General features: G+C 52.9%; 6 protein-coding genes across 6 annotated transcripts; 4 read left to right on the top strand and 2 right to left on the bottom strand.

The window, feature by feature from the left end:
* Window positions 1–1,705: 1,705 nt before the first annotated feature.
* Window positions 1,706–3,428, bottom strand: CTAM01_00475 (protein disulfide-isomerase; the record flags this gene model as incomplete). Its single annotated transcript, XM_060516526.1, has 2 exons — window positions 1,706–3,099; window positions 3,299–3,428. 2 exons carry the CDS (start codon window positions 3,426–3,428, stop codon window positions 1,706–1,708), a joined length of 1,524 nt encoding a protein of 507 aa, XP_060389152.1.
* A 1,105-nt stretch (window positions 3,429–4,533) lies between these two features.
* Window positions 4,534–5,614, top strand: CTAM01_00474 (uncharacterized protein; the record flags this gene model as incomplete). Its single annotated transcript, XM_060516525.1, has 2 exons — window positions 4,534–4,790; window positions 4,978–5,614. 2 exons carry the CDS (start codon window positions 4,534–4,536, stop codon window positions 5,612–5,614), a joined length of 894 nt encoding a protein of 297 aa, XP_060389151.1.
* A 1,143-nt stretch (window positions 5,615–6,757) lies between these two features.
* On the top strand, window positions 6,758–9,931 carry CTAM01_00473 (uncharacterized protein; the record flags this gene model as incomplete). The annotated part of the gene is made up of 2 exons (XM_060516524.1): window positions 6,758–7,435; window positions 7,517–9,931. The coding sequence occupies 2 exons, from the start codon at window positions 6,758–6,760 to the stop codon at window positions 9,929–9,931; spliced, it is 3,093 nt and encodes a 1,030-aa protein (XP_060389150.1).
* Window positions 9,932–10,882: 951 nt separating this feature from the next.
* CTAM01_00472 (uncharacterized protein) lies at window positions 10,883–12,151 on the top strand (the record flags this gene model as incomplete). Its single annotated transcript, XM_060516523.1, has 1 exon — window positions 10,883–12,151. One exon carries the CDS (start codon window positions 10,883–10,885, stop codon window positions 12,149–12,151), a length of 1,269 nt encoding a protein of 422 aa, XP_060389149.1.
* A 184-nt stretch (window positions 12,152–12,335) lies between these two features.
* Window positions 12,336–14,129, bottom strand: CTAM01_00471 (vacuolar fusion protein MON1; the record flags this gene model as incomplete). Its single annotated transcript, XM_060516522.1, has 1 exon — window positions 12,336–14,129. One exon carries the CDS (start codon window positions 14,127–14,129, stop codon window positions 12,336–12,338), a length of 1,794 nt encoding a protein of 597 aa, XP_060389148.1.
* Window positions 14,130–15,337: 1,208 nt separating this feature from the next.
* Window positions 15,338–21,257, top strand: CTAM01_00470 (uncharacterized protein; the record flags this gene model as incomplete). The annotated part of the gene is made up of 6 exons (XM_060516521.1): window positions 15,338–15,437; window positions 15,494–15,621; window positions 15,688–18,074; window positions 18,130–18,374; window positions 18,423–19,885; window positions 19,941–21,257. 6 exons carry the CDS (start codon window positions 15,338–15,340, stop codon window positions 21,255–21,257), a joined length of 5,640 nt encoding a protein of 1,879 aa, XP_060389147.1.
* Between the last annotated feature and the right edge of the window lie 62 nt (window positions 21,258–21,319).

The raw sequence follows: 21,319 nt of genomic DNA, 5'->3' as shown, positions 1-21,319 counted from the left end.
AAGCTCAAGGTACAACCGAGACAGCCACCCGAGCTGACGGCAGCCGAGAATCTGAGAATGGCCATGTCAAGGAGCGACCTTTCCATGATGTTAATAGCTCATCTCGACTTCAAGTCTACCGCCTTCGGATATAAGGCTCTGGCCCAGTGTGTTCAGATGCCCTCCCTCAAATAAATACGATGAGCAATTGTCTTCCATTCTTCCTTCTTCTTTGAAATCAATCTTGATGTTCCAACAATGACGAACAGCATTGAACACTCACCCTGCCATCTCTCATTGAACTTGCGCCATTCGAATCTTAATGTGGATTGGTATTCGTGAGTAACCCGACACTTGAATCGTGACGGGCTGGCGCAGCTTGAAGCATAAGACCTGTAGTTCCACTCCTTTCTGCCCTGCTCTCTCGTATCCATATCTTGACTTTCACGTTGTCTGGGTTTCACATGGAAAAATTGGCGAAGCGAATACGACTTGAAGCACCTTAATGAAAGCTCACGCAGAGAATACCTGATAATCTAATTTACCGTATCCCTCTGCCTCACTCTATGATCTCGAGTACGTACGTCCGCAGCAAACCAAATGGACGGTAACGAGTGTGATTAGCTGCTCTAAACTTGTAAGCATACCAGAGTCAAAAGCTAAGAGGGTAAGAAAAGCTTCCTGTGTGGCCCCGGATCATCTAAACGCAGATATACAGAGAGCATATGCGCATCACATTAAGATACTTGGAGGCTAACACATCGATTCAATGAGCTACAGATTGACGTTATGAAACGACCAGAGTGTGTGTACGACACCTCAAGAGCCGCTACCGCTTCGCATCTAGACCATATGCCTCCAACGTGGCTCGTCTTCAAGAAAGGCAAAAAGGCGTAGCGAAAACGCTACTCCAACCCTCCAAGGCACACGTCCTTTCCCTTCTCCCCGGAGCTCTTGTGATGCTTCACCACGATCAGCATAAAAGACTGGCACACGGAGAATCTTTGGTAGCAGTATGTTCACTACGGCTCAAAGTCTCCATTTCGCACAACCTAACCCCTGTCAATCTATGGCCAATACCACGCCTCAACACACTGCCGAGCAAAGGGCGAGGAAGCTCGGTGGAGCGAGTGACTTTTCGCTGGACATTTGAACCATTGCCTCTTGGTGACGGCTATCACCTCAATTGTCAAGGGACGTCAATCTTACTGCAGCCATTGATAAGGCAAATCTTCCAGAAGGGGACTTCTGTGTGTAATGAACGAGAACGATCGAGTCTTGCTGGAATGAGACATTCCTGTGAAGGCCAAGGGCAAAATAGTATCGGAAGTTGCGGCGTAAAAGAAGGCTATGCTGAGGAGCCTGTAAACCAGGACATCCAGGGAGTAGGGCGGAATTCTTGGTATAAGACTACCTTTTAGCCATTGTAAGGTCGGTGTAATGCGCGCCTCACGGTCCTTAGGTCGTGTTGCTCTGTGGTTCCCCAGGCCAAGTCAACAGACAATAGATTAATTCATGGAACCGTCAAAAGCCAAGTAGAGTTACCAAGGCTTCAGGTCACGATTCACGCAGTAGAAATAAGAAGTTTAGACATGTGCTCGAATTTCATAACGTTAATTTACCCGCAGACCATAATGCAAAGAGTCGACCTAACGCGCAAGAGGTATATAGTCCCTATCCCATGGGACGTCCCAAAGTGTCATTTCGTAGTGAACCCAGAATTCTTTTACAACTCGTCGTGAGCATCCTCCTTGGCCTTCTCGGTCTCCTTGGCCTTCTCAGCCTCCTTCTCGGTGGCAGCAGGGGCGGCCTGGCTCTCCTCGGCGCCCTCCTCCTTGACAGAGACCTCGGCCTTGTACTTGCCGTTCTCCTTGACGAACTCGATGAGGTCCTCAATGGAGCGGGAGCCGGAGTAGGTGACGGCAGCATCCTTGTTGCCTGCGGGGTAGAGCTTGATGGTGGGGAATCCCTGGATCTCATCGGGAACGTCGTTGGCAGTAGCGTCAACCTTGGCGATGACGACCTTGTCCTTGAACTCAGACTTCTGGTACAGCTCACCAAGCTCCTCGTACTTGGGGGCCAGAGCCTTGCAGTGACCACACCAGGGGGCGTAGAACTCAATCAGGACATCCTTCTTGTCATCAAGGACAACCTGCTCGTAGTTCTTGGCGACAACGACAGTGACGGGGCCGTCGTTGGACTCAGGGATGGGCTCGGACTTGATGCTGGGCTCCATCTTGCCGGAAGAGAACTCCTCAACGAACTTGGCGATCTCATCGTGGGTGATCTTCTTCTCCTGGTCAAAGGGGAACTTCTGGTTCTTGACGGTCTCCTGGATGGCGAAAGAGGGGAACTTGTCGGTGGCGAGGTTGAGGTTGCCGGCGTGAGCACCGAACGCCTTGGCGTCGATGGTAGCGAAGTTGATCTTGCCGCGGTACTTCTCAGCGATGGGCTTCAGGGCAGCGCCAAGCTCCTCACGCTCCTCGGGGGTCTCGGCGAAGATGTAGGCGAGGGGAAGGCCAGCGGACATGTAGCCGGAGTAGGTCTCGGGGCCGACCTCACCGATCAAGGGAGTGGCGGCGGTCTGGGCAAAGGTCTCAATGGCCTCAGCGTCGAACTTCTCAGTGAAGGTGGCCTTGCCCTCATCGAAAGACTTGTAGAGGACGATGGCAGGGGCCTTGATGCCCTCAGCCTCAGCAACAGCGGCGTCGTTGACGCCACCGAAGAGGTAGGTGTCGCGGAGCTTCTCGGCGACCTTGGTGAAGGTCTCGTTGGAGGCCTTGTCAGCGGCGTCGATGTAGGCGACGAGAACGACCTTGTCGGCGGTCTTGAACTCCTCAAGGGTGTCCTTGGTGAGGATGGAGACGGCGGGCAGGGACTGCTTCACCATGTAGGAGGTGATGGCAGCAGCCTTGCGCTGGCCAGAGTAGGGAGATACGTTGTCGGGGCCGCGGAAGACCTTGAGGGTGGGGTAGCCCTCAACGCCGTACTCCTGGCAGAGATCGGACTCCTCAGTGCAGTCGACCTTGACAAGCTTGATGTTCTTCTCCTTAAGGGAGGTGGCAGCCTCCTCGTACTCGGGAGCGAGAGCCTTGCAGTGACCGCACCAGGGAGCGAAGACTGGACGTCCACGATCAGTATTTATTCGACTCGAGGGTAGCTAGGCAATTTGGGGGGGGGGGGGGGGCCCCAGGGCGGTGGGGGGGGGGTGGGGGGGGGTGGGAGGCGCCGAGGGGGGGGAGTAGGGAGGGCGGACGAGTGTTGTTTCTGTGAGTGGGGGGGGGGGGGGGGGGGGGGGGGGGGGGGGGGGGGGACTCACACTCAGCGAGGACGAGGTCGTTGGTCTTGATGAAGTCGGCGAAGTCATCCTTCTTCAACTGGGCAACATCGGAGGCGGAAACCGCAGCAGCGGCGGCCAAAAGGCCAAGGGCAACACGCTTGCAGAACATCTTGATCTTGCGAGTAGGAGAAATGTTAGCTTTGGTACGAGCGATTGGTGATGCTATTGCGGAGAGTCTTGATGGTAGACAAATCGTAGAAAGAAGGATTGGGGCCTCTGTCCAGCTTCAGAAGAGGCAGAGCTGTGTAGATTTTGCGGTGGTGGCGACCGTCTGTTGCTACCTCATGCGCTCGATGAAGCTTGGTGATAGCTTGGGGAGTGAGTAGAATGTTGAGAGGAAGCTTACCTTTCTTTGATCTGAAGAATGAACAGTGAAGAAAGAAAGAAAAAAGTACACTCGTGGAGAAGGCGAGGCTGTCAAGTCTAACTTCAGACCGGAGTGAATGGGGAAGGCTTTGGTCTTAAGTAGAGGGTGGAAGAGGTTCTGGAGAAAGATTCCGGATTTCTAAAGGGCAATTGAGAACAGGTGTCCCTTTTTCCAGGAACCGCCCGTCAGCTCATGCATTCACTCAGGCGGCTGCAGTGTCTGTGGTGGATGAGTGGATGGGGGAACGCCCCTCTCCTCTTTTTGGGCTAAGTTCCTGTAAGTCTTTTCAACCGTAATCATGCAGGAGAAGTACATTAGCCGGCCAAGAGTATACTTACCCCAATCCACAGGCGAGCCCGTGCCTCCCAAGGTACCTTGCGGTTGTGAGGGGCAAACTCGCTTTCACTCCCCTCCCTTCCAGGCACTCCCCCCACCGTTCGACCGCTAGGAACACCAACTTACGGTGAATTGATAATCAAGCCAGGCTGACCAGCGGCGGTTTGAAAGTGAAGCTGAGCTAAGGTAGGAACGGCTATCCTTTTTTGCCGTGGAGAGTACCCGTAAGCTCAGTTTGCCATCGTTGTGTACCTGGGCCTTCTACATTGGCATTACGCTTATTTCTGCCTACACCAAAGTCCCCTCTCAAGTCTCCGCCAGTGCATGAAGAAGTTGCTAGAGCTCCACGATCCGATTGTCAGCAGTCTTCCGAGGCTGAGAGCCTCAAGCCGGGGGGCAAATGCGCTCGGAGGTCATTGTCTATGACAGCCCCCCTTTCCTTGCGTTCCACCTTATGCCTGGGCGGGTCTGAGACAGATAGGACATCGTTGATGGAGGAATGGCTTTCAACATGGCACAAGCACTGGCGATGGCACAGGCACCATGGACCTTGAGGCAGGCCAGACACGTCTTCTCTACGACCTCCATCCCATGTCCTCCCAGTTCCAGCCCGGACCAGCTCAGTGCGCGCCAGGCTCGGGTTGGTTCAATTGCGACGGAAGTATGTGGTGGTGGTGGTGGTGGTCTCATTCCTTTCCCGTTTGTGTCTCTTGGTCCTTCCTCTATGGCGAAAGGAATGCAACGCAGACACAGCCAACAATGGGGTCCGTATGTCTTGGAGGGCGGCAAGGTTTCCTAACGTCCCAAAGGACACATTTCCACGTTTTGCCGTGTACAAGTTACAACAAGCTCTTCGGTACATTTGGGGTTGCAAGCTTGTCCGTTCCAGCACAAGGATCACCCTCTTGCCATTGGATCTGGTCGTGGGATTCTAACGTCTCCACCACCCGCCAAGCTGCCCTGCCGGCTCGAGATCCATCGGCAATGCTACCGTGGAGCGGATCACTAAACCAGATCTGGCCAGTTTCGGCAGCTTCTTATTTGGTGCTTCGACTCGCAGTCCGACAAAAGAGTGGAGGTGGCTGCTGCGAGAAGCTCCAGCCACCCATTATTGCTCACGACACACGCTGCTCTACTGGATACCGTGGTCAAACCTCCCAGCCTCATTTCCAGGGTCCAACATGGAAATTATCGACGCAAACCATAATCGCACCTGCGATACTGCATCTGGACTTGCTGTGGGGTTTGAGTTGGGCGTTGCCGGCAACCACGGCAACACTTTCAAGCAACGGCATATCTATTCAGAAGAAGAGATAGGCACTTGGAAACCCATGAACTCGAACAGGAACACTCACATCGGCAAACGCATTTCGTTATTTCGCCTCTACGGAAGAACTCCCAGAATGCTACTCCGTCCTGCCCCTTTGCTTCGCCGCCTACAAAGTGGAACCGTGTCCCGAACAGCGCAGCGGCTGACATGCTCCGTGTCGCCCCAAACTCTCCATCTCATCTTTGCCTCCGACCCGGCCGCTCCGCCGCGAGTGGGGTTTTGTCGAAGAAGCTTTAAGAATCCGTCTCATGGTTTGTGCTAAGTAAATGGTTAGACAAGACACATGCTGGCTGGAGCGCCGTCGTCGGCATCGTATTCCAATTTCCGTATATTGTCTCGCGAACTATTTGTCGCGTCACTGATTCGTTCAACGATCAATGAGGCTGAAAAGCGAAAAGGACAGATGTCATTTATCTACCTTACCCAGCAAAGAACATGAGCATAGTGTTCTATTCGCATCGGTCTGTCGAATTTCGCCCAGGAAATTGCTCACCACATGAACCTACTGATCCTCAAGATGATTACCTAAACAGGCAAGTGCCACTACAGGGCAAGCCTACCTTAATCAAGTCATCGTGCCCTCAAAATTGCCAGGTTCAGCGACTCAACTGTTCATCACCCCTTCGATTTTCATGAGTTTAGATGCGTACAATCTACAAATAGACAGTCCAAAGCCTGTATGGTCGTTTCTCTGTCGTCCTCAGGCCTGGAAACTTCATCTACGCAGTACACATTGTGCACGGATGGCACATGACGATGAATGTCTAATGTAAGCTTCTAGGTTTAGTTCTGTCTTCTTACTTTTGCCGGCCTCAACTAGAAGGTAGGTTTGCTTGCAGGACTGGCAAGAGAAGGTCTATGGTTCCAGATGGACTCGAATAGCAGGCTGAATCGCCTTCCCTTTCAACATCTCATCTCGCTAGCCACGATCATGTCTAAATTTGAGCCGAATCCTCTGAGAACGCGACTTTTCACGTTGCAGTTTTAAGCAAAGGCCTTCTCCTCCTCCATACAAATAAGACTGGGGAAGGAGGCTCCCTATAAGACAAGATGAGGGACGTACTTGGAGGAGTGCCTTCCTTGTGGGTTCAAATCATCGCGAGGTAGGTGCTCTCTTGCGATGGCGAACCAGATGAGCATACCTGCGTTGACGGCATCGTCGTCCCTTCCTATTTTGACTTCGCAAAGGAGTCAAGGTCAACTGACGTCCACTCCGCTGCCGACTCTGCCAAAAATGTTTGCTCGACACAATGCCCAAACATGCCAGCCTGCCGGCCTCAACATAGCTTCATGTCGACTCTTTAGGATCTCTCTTTCAGTGACCGACGATTTTGCTGTGTCTGTTAAGTAGAGATACTTCATTTTACCATCTACCCGTGCCACGACCTGGTCAAAGTCTCTCCGAATGGAGAACATTCACGCTCAACGTCGCTCCGCCAGCCATGGCTCGCTTCGCAGCAGCTACAAGTCCCATGCTCGACCACCCATTGGATATGGTCTGCCGCGTCGACCGTTGAGAAGCGTGAACGAGAATGCTAGTTTACTTCCGTCGCCCGGTCCTCTTGAGAGCATGCTCAAGACCACAACGGAAACAGGCGACATAGGCATCTTCAGCATCAAGCCAATAGCTCCAGCGGCTACAACACACCAATGCGCAAGATCACGGACCGGACTCGATGTTAACACAATCTTCAGATCTGAGTCTCGTGCCAGCCATCGTACCATCTCTGGAGCCGGCCGCCGATGGAACAGCTCGGACAGAGACACCAATTCAGAAATCATCTCCATGTATGGCTCAGAAGGCCCTCCGTCCTCCTTCTCCAGCTCATTCTCCCCCAAAATCGATGGGCCGTACCAGCGTTCGTACTCCCTGACCACATGTGGTTCTCGGAAATTGTCCAGTAACAAGTCATCTGGTACTCTCCAAAGCCATTCGAGCAGCGGCATCTTGCAACGACCACGCTCCCCGTTTCCCTACCCAACTCGACTGAAACGCCCTGGCGTTCGGCCATCTTCGCCGGCTCTTACGGAGAATGGACTTGTTGACTACAGTAGGATGGTCGAAATAGATCGAATCTCATATGTAAGCACTCATGGCCCTCCACAAAGCGTAGCGTAACAGGAGCTCATTAGTTATCAGAGGACTGTGCATGGCTCGTATAAGCCAACCTTTCCACAACCGCAACGATTTGGCCCTCCCAATGCGTTTCGCGGCGGCATCAACCAATCCATGCCGTCTCTACCGCATTCCAGCTCTTTCGTGTCGCCCACTGGATCCGCTCTTGGGTATCGTGGGTACCATAACCCGTGGGGTAACGAGCTTGCGAGCAGACCACGACGACCATCCACGGATCATAGTGCGAGATCCTCAAGCCTGACTTCGGTCATTGAGATGTACTACAGATCACCCTCAAACTCGGAACCCAATCTGTCACGCACAATTCGCCCCGCAGGATCTTTCTACTACGACTACACCGAAGCTTTTGAAACCCCGGAACGCCAAACAGATCCTCGGGATTCTACCTTGGCGCTGCCTTTAGCTCCGATTCCTCAGCGAGCATCGAGCCTTATCAGAGCCTTAGTGCTTCGAGACGAAACGAAGGCTCGTCTGGATGCTGTCATCGACATATCTGTGAAGGACTCTAGCGATTCGTCCGGTGATGACTGTCGAGCCTTGGACAAGAAACCTGCCAATGACATCGAAACGTTACCTTCACAGCGCTTGAGCTCTAGAACCGCCCCTCCGACGCTGGAACAATTTCCGTTCGAAGTTGATGGGACATCGGCTTCTCGTCCTGTCGACGTTGATAACGATTTGAACATGTTTGTACCTTGTTCACAGACCGTCGATACTGCGGCTTTCCAGCGATCTCAAACGACTCCAAAGCCTCAAAACATCGGACGTAACGAAATCGACGATGAAGAAAATGCGGAAGGCTATGCTAATCCGTCTCGAGGCCATGAGCAAGGGAATGAAGGCCACACAACGAAAGCGGACGCTGATGCTTCCCATCCCGCTGTGGAACATGCAACGGAGGCACTGTCTGAATCCCATTTCAAGAGTGCGGACGAAACCATCCCAGGCCCCAACGAACCCAGTACGTTGCAACTAGAGCTGTTGAATCGGGATTGGCTATCCAGAAGAGCCCCGTCTCACAGTGGCCTCGCGGCGCTTCTCCGCTCGAGTTTACGCCATTCGGTTGAACCTGGCCTATCCGACCTTGCGGCATTGGTCTCGTCATTCGAGCGTATTGCCAAGTCACCGTTCATGAGCAAGGATGAAGACTCGACTGGACTTCACGAGGTCGATGTAGATGAGCCGAAAGATCTCAAAGCTGAAATGGAGCATCATCACCCCCTGGAGGGGGAAAATATGGTGAATGAGTCTGCCGCAAATGGCGCAACCCATCCTGACCTTCAGTGGAGGCCTTTCTTCAGAGGCCATCGCAGGAACCGAGCGCTTGCTCGAATCAGCACAGCAAGTCTCCGAAGTCATACAGCGCCACCAGCCTCCAAAGCGGACAATCTTCTCCTCTCCTCGACGCCAAGTCCTACGAACCGTTTCTTGAGTACAAGCAGCAGTGTCCCGCACTTGATGAAGGCATTGCCCTCCCTCCCCAAGGAAGCGCAAGCTCAACTGAGGCGAGTGTCAGGGGCATCTGGGGACGATTTGCGATTTCCAGTCAAGTTTTCACCCTTTCAGCTCGAAATCCTTGCAACTCCACGGTCGAGTCCTAGAATTACTGCACATTCCGATGTGGAAGACCATGAGTCTTTCCGAGCTAGCATTGAGCTCGAAGTCATCCAACCCAAAAGAGAGCACAAACCGGCGGATCATGATGCACCGAGTCCGAAAATGAAGGTGACTGTGGTTCCAAGCCCATCGAAGCGAAAACTTCGACTCAAAGCGTCTCGACTGGCCTTGGATGTGGAAACAATCCCGGAAGACCAGACCGGCACAGTCAGACGTCGCTCCAGTGTCAAACAGAGCATACTTGCCGACTTACCGGCTCACCAAGCCAAGGACTTTTTCACCCCAGTGCTCCATGAGGAACGTCAAGGCAGCATGGCTTACCGGCGAAAAGGAAGACGATATGTACAGCTCACACCAAGTGATGGGGAAAATCTACCGGCCCGTGTCTCTCCAACAGCAAGGTACTCCAGAGATGGGCACCTGCATGAACGTGACATCCCTCTGGCGCACCCAGTTGACACGAACCTCTATAGGTTGAGTGCGTCCACTGATGGATTTGACCTCAGCGATTCTCGAAGCTTCAGCTCTGATTTGACTTTTTTCCGGCCGAGGATCCTCAAGAAAAAGCTGTCGAATCTCAGACTTCGCATCACCAAATCATGTTTTAACCTTCGAGAGCGTGCAAACAAGCACATTGGCAGGCGACCCCAACCAACCGGTCTGGCCGGCTCGAAGAACTCTGACGCGACAGTTGTACATAGTGAATGGGCCACGGCCACCCCGGGTCATTCGAAGCAAGTACGAAGGAAGATGAAGAGATGGGTCCGGCAAGCTGTCTCCATCTGTGTCAAGGGCCGGCGAAACGAAAGCGAATTCAGTTCTTAACTGTCAAGGAGAAAATGTTGGAGTCATTATTATCGTCATTGGGTGCGTTTCTTGCTTTTGATTCTCAAGAACATCAACTCTTTGGGAAAAAGACTTATAGCTGTTTTTTGGAGGGGTATGAGCGAAGTGATGGACCCGGGCTAGAGTAGATGATACGTGCGGTTGGTTGGGACGTAATAGGTGATGGCGGGTTTGTTGAGAACGAGATATCGTGAAGTGGCTTGACCAGATCAGGGTCAGGTTCACAGAATGAATAAAATGCAATATGATTTAACACATTTCGTTGTGATTAGGAGGCGCTAAGCGAGAATTGGAGGGCTTGCATCATGATGCTGACCTTACCGTATCATGTATGGCCATGTTCGGGATACATGACGGAGGGGCTGATTGACCATGAAGGTTCTCATGGCTTCATGCCCGGCCATCACAAAACCGAGCTATCCCCACGGGAATCTATTGATGTGAAGGTTTCCTCGGTACATACTGTCCACGCGACCATCGCACATTCGTTAAGGTCCTCCACCATACCGCTCGTTCAACCGACACTCGTTAGAAACTATCGTGATACAAATCGAAAAGTCGTCTCTAGACTTGAACATTCGCTACGCATTGCCATTCGTTTCACCAATAGCTACACCTAGCTATACCTGTAGCTACATCAGCCTCACCATCGGGCATATCGGTAACTTCGTCAATAGCTTCATCATCGGCTTTACTATCCAACTCCTATCGACAGCTTCCTCGGCTCCACATATAGCTACATCAACATCCAGCTGTAGCTGAATCAGCCTTAAACATCAGCTCCTCCGACGGTTCTACGGGAAATATCACTACCAAGCTCCATCAAGCCTCGCCGACCGGACTCGGAGCGTAGCCCAGAAAAACCATTCCATTGACATTATCATTCCCCTTCTCTGACTCCAACAAAACAATCCCAAAAAAAGCCCGACAATGATCTCCTCCCTGTCAGAGATGAAGGACCTCAGGTCACCTCTAGACCGTCTCCCGCTGGTCATCCAACATCCTTCCTTCTTCGAGAATCCGACTCAACACCTCTCGTCGTCGCGTTCGTCTTCCGCGGCGGGGCACCATACTTGTCTTGACGGGGACCAACTCTTCCACCTGGAATATAAACCAAAGTACATCGTCAAGGATCGTCGCGCCGGCAATGGCGTGGATGCGGATGACACCATAGAGCGCAAGGATAGCGTCATGGCGGATATTGCCGACGCGGGTGACCCTCTCGATGACAAGACGTCTTTGTCTGTGTCACCGCAGTCATTGTCGTCGGTTTACTCGTCCGAGTCGGGCGGTGGTGGTGAAGAGCGGACCGAGGTGATGATGACGGTCCGCAAGTTGGTGAGGGAGTTTGATGAGGAGGGGGAGAGCAGTACCGCGCCCTCCGAGGAGGAGAAGAAGAAGGCCGAGGAGATGGAGACGGAGAAGCGTAAGAAGGAGAAGGAGATTCGGCAGAAGGAGGTGGAGAAGCAGCAGAAGAAGATGAACAAGAAGAGGAAGAAGAGAGACTCCGTGGCGTTGTTGTCTGGTAGTCCGTGGGGCGGCGACGCTCGATGGATGAATGGGCGACGAGGGGGCAGTAGGAATGGAGGCCACGATGCTCCCGGTATCTTTCTTCAACCCGAGGCTCCTCGGCGTTCGCCTCCGACGCCGATTGATCCCGTTGGCGTGTTCCCGCCCGAGCTGAAGAAGGGCAAAGAAGAGAGGAAGGCGAAGAAGGAAAAGAAAGAGGCTGAGAAGGAGGAGCTCCTGGTGCTGCCCAAGGTGCCGTGGTGCCACCAGAGCGGTGGGTGTCGCCAGAAGCGTGGACGCCGGAGGAGGAAGATGGCCGGGTTCGCGGCGCGGTCGGTCGATTTGCTGCGTCGGCTATTCGGCGGGAAGGGCAGGGAGAAGGAGGACAGGAAGGGGAAGGGGAAGGGGAGGGCGAGGTGTCGGATCTGTGGCGATGAGTTGGGGTTTGCGGTTGAGCTGGCGGAGTGGCAAGAGGATAGAGAGTTGGGTTCTGCTGCTGCTGCTGCTGCTGTCATGGGCAGGGAGTCATCGAGCGGCTCTTGTGGAAAAAAGTTGGAAGCGGACTCGGACAGGAAGGGCATGGATCGAATCGAGGCTGATATCACAGCGGTGGCGGAGTGTGAATCACGTTCGACGCTGGCGACTGTTCGGCTCACAAAGATCCCAGAGGCGTGGTGGACCACGATATAGATGGCTTTGACTGCAGAGTCATCTTTGTATTGATACCCAAGTAGCTTGTCGAGAGAATCTTTCTCTCTCAGTCAGCATGGCCACTGAGGGTCAGCTCCTGTAATTCCTAATAGCTAATAGCTAATCAGTCCAAGCGCATGAGCCGTACCCGAATATTCAAGGGGTCAACTCGTTTCTCTCTGGATCAGAATACGCCTCCGCCAATAATGAAGACCCGTTCCTCCTCGCGACGGGCCCACTGGATAACTTTGTTGGCGCCTTGGGTAAGTACGGCACGGCTCACGTTGGGGCCGGCTACGCAGTAAAATTCGAATATTGGTGTAATCCAGGCTAAAGAAGTAGCATCCTCGGAGACGGAATGTAGAACACGCATATGGGAGTGTTTCGCGTGGACGGCAGCGTGCAGTTGATGATATAGGCCCATGAGGCGGCGACGGGCCATCAGGGAGGAGAATACGGGGTCGAGGGCGGACATGCTGAACTGCACGTTCGCACGGGACTTGTAGAGGAAGTGCGATATTTGACCACCAGGAGCAATGTCTGTGGTTTTTGGCCGTCCAGCACGCGCCGCGGTCTGTATAAGTGAGAGATGGCCCGACTTGGCCAGAGAAGCCGCGACGTTATCACGCATTTGCTTAAGCTCAAAGAAGGACTCCTTGTCCGGGCTGATGAGGATGATGGCGAGTTCTTCATCCTTGTGTACCGGCGCCTCTTGCCCCGTGGCTTGCTCGCCGTCGACACCGTCGAAGAAGCTGACGTACATGTACAGGTAGCCGCGATTGTTGAAGGCCGGCAAGCACAGGGGAATCCAATTTTCTCCGCCGCCGGCTTTGATGCCACCCGATTCGAATAGCATATTGAAAATGAGTTGGAGGTCGCTTGGGTGCAGAGAGTGGCGACGCGGACGAATAACACTGACCAGTTTACCACCGGCTACAATCAAGCCGTACAGAAGCTTGTCTGTCCTCTGCTTGAGGAAGGCATTGTTGATGGCATGTCTCTGGGACTTGCGCAGCTTGAGACACTCCAAGGCGCCAAGCAGTGCTGATGGGGAGCCTTTCGTGAAATTATCGGCAAGGGACGAAATCAGGGGCTCAGTTCCTTCGAGTGGTTTTCGAAGATCGGACGATGGTCGATGGACAAAGATGTTTTTCAGCGTGGGCAAGGTCAGTGTCGACAGGATCTGCATGTACAGAGCCTCGAGTTGCGCTCGTAGCTGCGAGTCACTTTCGCCGAGCCGACTGATGGCCACGAAGTAGAGGGGCCCTTGCGTTGCAACAACAAATCGCGTAGTTCCAGCGGTGAAGCCGGACAAGGGGTTCTTAGCCCCTTCATAAAAAGATATGAGGGTTTGAATGACACCCATGGACGAGTTGATCAGCCCCAGGTCTCCGTGACGACTGTAGATGGGTTTGCCCGCCGATGAAAGGATCATGTAGTGCTTCAACTTTGCCTTCCACATGGTGACTCGATCTTCGTCTTTGAAACTCGTGTCGGCCTCGTCGGGTAGGCCGTCGAACTCGTGCTCGAACCCAGCCAGATTACGGGTTATGTTATCCATCCTTAAGGTTTCGAAGGGTGGCACAGTTGCCGATTGCGACCTGAGGAGGTTCCATGCCGGACTTCTCTTATTGAACTCCCCCATCAATAGGCTTGCGATGTCGTTGGGCGGCCGCAGGGTCGGGGAGAAGCTGGCGATACTCATAGAATCTTCGCCCTCACCCAGCGTCCTCGTTGGAGTAGCTTGTCCGCTCGAGGACTGTACTGGGGTTGAAACGGCCCTGCTGCCTGTGGTCGAGAAAGTGCCGCGCGAACCATCTGGGAAAGACAGGGTCTGGATATCGAGAGGTGTAATGGCGGTAGTCGCGGCTGCCATGGCCATTCTCGAATCTATCGAGTCGTTCGATTCCATCGACGGCCGTGGAGGCAGAGGGGGAGGTTGCTCCTCGCTGGGGCCGTTTTCGTGGTCCTCGCCCATGATTGCGATGGCGGGAGCATTTCAGCTAGGTGGTCGGGAAGTGGGAAGAAGCGCGGCGATGTTGCAGACTACCTAGAAGTAGAGTAGATTCTTGACTTTATCTGGAATTTGGGTCGCCAACCAGGTTCAAGAGGCCATGACTGGCATTCGAGACCTCACCTAGGGTAAAGGTAGGCTGGTAAGTTGAGAACGTGAGGTTTAAAGACGGCACGGGAAGAGGAGCGAAAGAGGAACCCGATGGGATAAGGACGAAAATCGTCCCAAGTTAGCGCAGACCTGCTGATGATGCGTAGGAGGGGCCGCCGAGATCTAGTGGTGCGGCAGCCTCTTCGTAAAGTGCCTTAGTGGGAACGGTCCGCTAATCAGAGCCTGTCTCGGCCCACTTGCTCGCCTGACCTGGGACCGGAGCTAGGCCAAATGCCCCCAGAGGAGGGAGCAACATGGGAATTTGCAAATCCCATGGCCGAGCGGAAACTCCCTTGCCGGAGAAAACATTCCGGACTTTGACAGCTTACTTCAGCAGATGCAATACACTGGCAGCTGATTATCTAGATAAAAGTAATGCCGTTTGCTGCACGAGGTTGTGTGTGCACTTGGTAAAAATGCAGGGGAATCTCAAGAATGATCAAGAACCAAGCCAAGGAAGGCAGGGACTGAACCATACTGTCGACCAGATCATTATGCATGCACACTACCTAGTAACTGATATGACCGGGCGCAATATACCAGTTTCCATCAAGTGTTTTGGCTCTAGTGCTGAAAGATGTGTCTCATATCGTGAGGCTCAGTGGTGGAGTGTCCAATCAAGGTGGAAAAGCGACAGAACGCATACAGCCCACAATTTCTAGGTGCACCCCAAATCCAATGCTCAATGACGTTGCGCTTTGTCCTATCTCGGCGTTGATGGAGAGTGTTGTGCCAGCCTCGCCAGGCGAGAACGGTCGCTAAACTAGTCTGCCCAATGGGAAGCTTGGGAGCTGTCAGGGTGCCACCCCACTGTACACCTGTCGTCTGGAAGGAGACATGGTAGCCTTTCGAGCTCAAGCAATACTGGGCTCTTTAAACCCTGTTCACGATCACTGCATGCGACGACTACCGACGCCAGCTTGATTCTCCAAGGCTAGGCAGCGATGCGATACCGTCCTTACAAGACCATAAGAACAGACTGATGTACTCACTCGTTCAATCAACGCCCATTCTCAGCAATCATGGCCCTTGAGCCTGGCTCTGGCCGTCGGTCTGTCTCCCCAGAGAGCTCAGGCCGCGAGTCTCCTCTTCCTCGTCAATGGAGAAACCAGCTCGGAGCTGGTAAGCGATTTGTCTTTGAATTTGGGAAGACTTTATGTATTGATTCAATGTGACAGAGGAAGCACCGACCAAGGACAAGCATTACCGCAAATACGCCTCTGGTGTTGAAAGGGCCCTTACTCTGTTTGAAACGGCCTTACAGGAATGGGCTGACTACATTTCCTTCCTGAATCGCCTCCTCAAGGTAAGAGTCTTTTTCACGATGGCGAACCGATGTCCAAAACGACGAGAGACTGATCGTACTCATCAGGCACTGCAAGCCCGACACCCGTCGGTCACGACTATCCCTTCGAAAGCCATCGTCGCGAAACGCCTGTCGCAATGTCTCAACCCCTCCCTCCCGTCCGGCGTGCACCAAAAAGCACTCGAAGTCTACAGCTACATATTCGCAACCATAGGCACTGATGGGCTATCCAAAGATTTACCATTGTACTTCCCTGGCCTGGCGTCGACTCTTTCGTTTGCCTCTCTATCCGTCCGATCCCCCTTTCTCGACATTCTTGAACGCCACTTTTTAGACATAGACCCCCGGTCTCTTCGGCCAGCCATGAAATCAGTTGTTCTGGCCCTTTTACCTGGCCTCGAGGACGAAACTAGCGAGGACTTTGAACGAACGTTGCGATTGATGGAGAGCTTCAAGACCGCGATCCGACCCGCAGGCAGCGACGAATTGGATGGACCACATTCATCAGGAGATGACTTTTTCTGGCAATGCTTCTTCTTGGCCTCTATCACAGGATCAAGTCGGAGAGCTGGGGCGCTAGCATACCTTGTGAGGAACCTGCCCAAATTAGGCGAAACCTCTTTACCAGGGAAACCAGGCAAGAATGGCGTCCAGGAAGACGAGCATTCGGCAAAACTCGCACACATGGTCACCTCTCCAGAACCTGGATTGCTTTTACGTTGCTTTGCTGCTGGGCTTGCAGACGAGCAACTCCTCATCCAGCGAGGATTCCTAGATCTCTTGGTCACCCACCTTCCCTTGCACTCCAAGGTGTTGCAGACGAATGTCAAACCAGGCGACTTGGAGCTTCTTTTGCGTGCGGCGGCTGGTGTTGTCATCCGGAGAGATATGAGTCTTAACCGAAGGCTTTGGGCATGGTTCCTAGGCCCGGACCCTGGACCCGGGGAAAGTGAGAGCGGTATCGAGTCTCCATCTTCCACGGACCATCATAACTCCTACTTTGCGTCTAAGACGAGTTACTTTGAAGACCATGGGCTCCAGCCTTTAACCAGGGCGCTATTGAGCATGATCAATGTCGACCGCGATTCGAGCCCAGCAGAGAGAGCGAGACCTTACAGAATATGCTTGTCGCTCATGGATCGATGGGAAATTGGCGGGCTGGTAGTTCCTGAGGTTTTCCTTCCGATTGTCAACAGCGTCCGGCAGTACAGAGACCATGCACCCAGCAAAGCTGACTTCAACGAAGTCTTCCGCAGCGCCAGCGTTTTCTTCGATGGTGTCGAGAGCGGTCTGATTTACGGCGAGATTGTCAGTCTCTTAGCGCAGGCTATAGGACCAGGAAACCTTGCAGAAAAAGAACGGCTCGACAAGTTGGATTTGGTCAATTTCATCCTGGCAAACTTCAATGTCCGCGAGGAGGAAATGATCACTATTCATGCGCCTCTTACAGCTCTCTCGATTATCTGCATGCTAGAGGACACGAGAGAAAGACAGCAGAACTCTCCCATAAAGTCGTCGCAAAAGACTGCCGACGAGGCATTGCACATTGCTCTAGCTGTGTTGGACCTTATTCCGGATCGAGCCTTCCCGTCTTCAGATGGCAGCAAGTCCAAGAGGACAATGGAGGCTGGTGTTCTGGCCTCACTTCCTGCCGTCGAACTTTTGAAACGAATCAAGGCATTCTATATCAACGAGCAAGGAAATCTCGATGCCGTCCATGTTCCACTCTCGCCTATCGAGGTTGGAGAATTGCTGTTGCAAAAGTCCGGCTTGCTGGTCTGCGAAGGATTGAAGAACCCCGAAGCAGGGTCCGAACTAGGCGCCAAAGGGAGGATTCTGACCGCCCTACTACTCAAAGTGCCGACTACGTACCAGCTTGACACGACGTCCCTCCTCTCTTGTCTTCACGAGCGTTTGAATCACACAAGCACATTATCTTTCACCTCCTTCAACTCAATTCTGTACCTCTCCGCCCATCTTTACTCTGCAGAGCGCATAGAGGTGCCAAACCTAACCGAACTTGTCACGCCACTCGTCCAACAAGCTTGGGAGTTTCTGTCAGCTTCAGAACCAAAGTACCACGTCGAGACTGTTAGATCATTGTGGCAGCTTCAGACTGCTCTCACATCACATAATCGAGATATAGAGGCTGCCTTGGCCAGCCTCATTATCGAGAATGACGTTCAGGGGTCCTTCGCATCACGTCCCGCCGATGCTGGCCGCAGGTTCAGCGTGCTTTGGTCTCATACGTTGCAGGATTCCAGTGCTGAAAGGCGAGGTTCAAAAACACCCATGACCGAGAAGCCTCCACAGATCCGGCTGGCTGGGTCAGAGAACTACGATGTCATGTTGACGCGACCTCTCTTTCTCATGCTCGATGCCCTTTTGGATGAACGAACCCAGTTGTTCATGACTGTCAAGGGATGGCTGAATAGTTTGGTTGGTATCGATAAGTAGGTTTGCCCGTCTTTAGAGGCATTGACCCAGAGTGTTTACTGACGACGATAGACTCTTCTTGCTTTTCGTGAGGAAGTTTTCTGCATTAAAATCCCTTAGAGCGAGTAACGAAATTGGATCGGCATCAACTTCGACCAATTCAACGACGTTCACGGCTGAAGACGATCTGGATCTTTGCCTTTACTACCTGAGAACTCTGTCGAATGTTTTCCGATGGGCGCCAGACGTGATCTGGGCTGTTTTGGCTTCTACAACGATCACCGTGGATGGCGGGCATCCGGATGTCGCGCAGATGAGTAAGTAGGAAATCCTGACTGAAGGTACCTGATGCTAACCCGTAACAGCTGGTCATGAAGGTGACATCTCAATGCAAGAGGTATTCATCCACGTTTGTCTACGGTGCATCGCTGGCAACAACGAACCTGCAGACGAAACCATCCGAGTCCGAGCAACTCAACTTCATCGCTATGCCTTGACCGTCATGCACCAAATTCTCCTGAACCCCTATGCGGAACCCCTGGGAAGCCTCCATCTCGAGAATGTTCTCATCGAGCGTCTCCTCCAATCGCTCGCTGGACCCGACCCCTATGTTCAGGTTCTTCTGCTGGACGTCGTGTTCGATGCACTGAAACTCCGAGACATCATCATTTCCGATGTACCTGCTTCTCCGTCATCGGAGAAGAGAAAGCTGAGTCTTGAACCGAGCAAGAGCCTTAGAGTATCGACACAGTCAGAGGCCAAGCCGACGTCACCGCCTCCCAACTTGCTCAAGTGTCTCCAGGCTGGCTTAAGCTCTCCCAGCAGTCGCAGTGTTCTCGACAGTTGGGTCAGCTTCTTGACGGAATGCTTACCGTTCTACTCCGACACCATCTTCCAGGTTCTCATTCCTCTTGTGGAGACTTTATGTAGACAAGTCTCCAACACTTTCAGTGACTTACAATCCATATTCCGAGACAACGGCAATTCAAAGAAGGATGACCGGAATGCGCCAGAGTCTACACTGATCTCGTTACTCAACGCTTTGGAGCAAGTACTGGCCCGGGCACACGAGCGACTTCTGATTGAAGAGGCCAGAACGCAAGTTGTGAAGGGTCCGGATCAGCAGCCATCGGGATTCTTTGGCACCATGGTATCCGGTGTCTTCACCTCGGATGCCCCACAAGCGCGGAGTGCCACCGCAAATGATAGACTCACGGTGCACCTTGCGTTCGCAGATGCTGTTCGCATTTGCTTCACAATTTGGTCCTGGGGCCAAGGGGGCGATATCAATGCTCAGGACTTGACATCTGTTTCGTCTTTCAACTACACATCTCTTCGAATGAGAAACCGGGCAAGACGACTGCTAGAGCACCTTTTCACAGCAGAGACCTTGGAGTGTCTCGAGACAGTCATCGAAATCTGGCGGGGCTCTATCAATATCACAACACCTGTACCGCAATCCGAAGTATTCAACCTCTTACCAGCGTTGGATGGTTCACGACCAAAGCACACTATCCCTGCCATCTTCAATGCTATTTACAGCAGAACGAACCCCGGGGCATTGGACGCTTCAAGAAAATCAACGTTGACAACATCTCTCCAAGACATTGACCTTGTCACATTCTTGGTTGAATATGCCCGCTCGCTGGAGGACGACGCAATGGACGAGATTTGGCTCGACTGCATGGCGTTCCTGCGTGATCTGCTCACAAATCCTTTCCCACACAGACAGACACTACCAAGTCTGTTGGAGTTCGCGGCTATCCTGGGCGAAAAGGTCGACAACACCAATTTCGGGGAGCAGCGGAAGATGAGACGCGAGCTTGGGGTAAGCATTATTACCTTAACACATGCTATAGAGAACATACTAACAAATAGGACAGGATCTATTCCTCCGGCTCCTAACGGCGATCTTCACAACCAAGCCCCTGACGTTCTCAGATACGGCCCCAAACGACAAGTCAGAAAAGAACCGCGACGGTGTTCGCCGCGCCCCCACGATTGTGCTGGTCAGTGTCCTCGATAGAGCCGAGGATGTGATCGCAATCTTGGCCTCAATCGTGCCGAACCTTCCCAAGATCCTAGTCGAAACGGACCGTGTGCTGTCCGCAGCCGGTACAATTTCAACAAATGTCATCAATCCAGCTTTCAGAGCGAAGGCATTCCCTGATACTGTGTCCAAGAACACACTTGTCTTACTACAAGAACTGTCCAGGCTACCCAATAACCAAAAAACGTGGAAGAAGGACGTTGGAGACGCGTTCAACGATGCTCGGTTCTTCAGCTCAAGCATTGAGCTCGTCCGAAGCGACTGGTTGCCGTTGCTTAGACAATGGACCGTCAGTGACAAGGAACGTATGCCTGAGCTGCTGACCCGCATGACTCCGCCCACCACGGCCGGCATCGTGTTTGGTGTTGGTGCCACTTCCGCTCGATTGGAGGCAGATCGGAAGACGCAGCTCAACCTTCGTCGCACTGCGTCGCTAGTCCTCGCAGCTACGGAGGACGCATTTGTCACAGAGCTTCCCATCATCACTGACAAAGTAGTGGAGCTTCTCGGCGCCACGGCGACGTCCTCGCCTTCCTCTACAACAAGAGCGGAGATCTTCATGCTTGTCCGCGCACTTGTGCTGAAGACCAGTGCTATCCACCTGGCTATGCTATGGCCGATTATCAACGCCGAACTTCATGCAGCCATCGCGTCTGTCGTGGCTGCCGATCACAGCACCGCATCTGATACCTACAACAACATCTCTATCCTACAAGCCTGCAAGTTGCTAGACCTGCTCATTTGCGTTGCGCCGGATGACTTCCAGCTTCATGAGTGGCTCTTCGTCACGGACACCATTGACGCTGTGTATCGATCCAGCAACTATCAGCCTGTTGCACTTGTCGATGAGCTTGCAGAGGAGCTTGGCACTATGGGTGTCAGCTCTTCGCTGGGTAGCAACCCTGCGGCGCACTTGGCCACGAGCAGCTCCCATAGACGACCACTGCTTGGACCTGGCGGCATCAATGATGAAGTGAGCATTGATAGAAAGGACGAGCTCGTGGGCAAGATCCTACGGCCGTTCTTTGGGCAGCTCAGTATCTACGCTTTCGAGTCGACGTACGCGATGGCGCCACTAGACCGGGAGTTTTGTGTTCAGGGGGTATTGAAGGATTTGTTCGATGAACGTAGCGTTGTCAAGGCGTTGTAAAAGCAGGTTTTGCTTGTGTTAGAGTGTGGCCCTTAGTGAAAGAGCTAGAACAAGAAGAAATG

The sequence above is a fragment of the Colletotrichum tamarilloi genome, assembly GCF_030869305.1.
Source record: "Colletotrichum tamarilloi strain Tom-12 chromosome Unknown Scaffold_1.1, whole genome shotgun sequence".
Lineage (NCBI taxonomy): Eukaryota > Fungi > Ascomycota > Sordariomycetes > Glomerellales > Glomerellaceae > Colletotrichum > Colletotrichum tamarilloi.
This window is presented reverse-complemented; position numbering and strand designations above follow the sequence as displayed.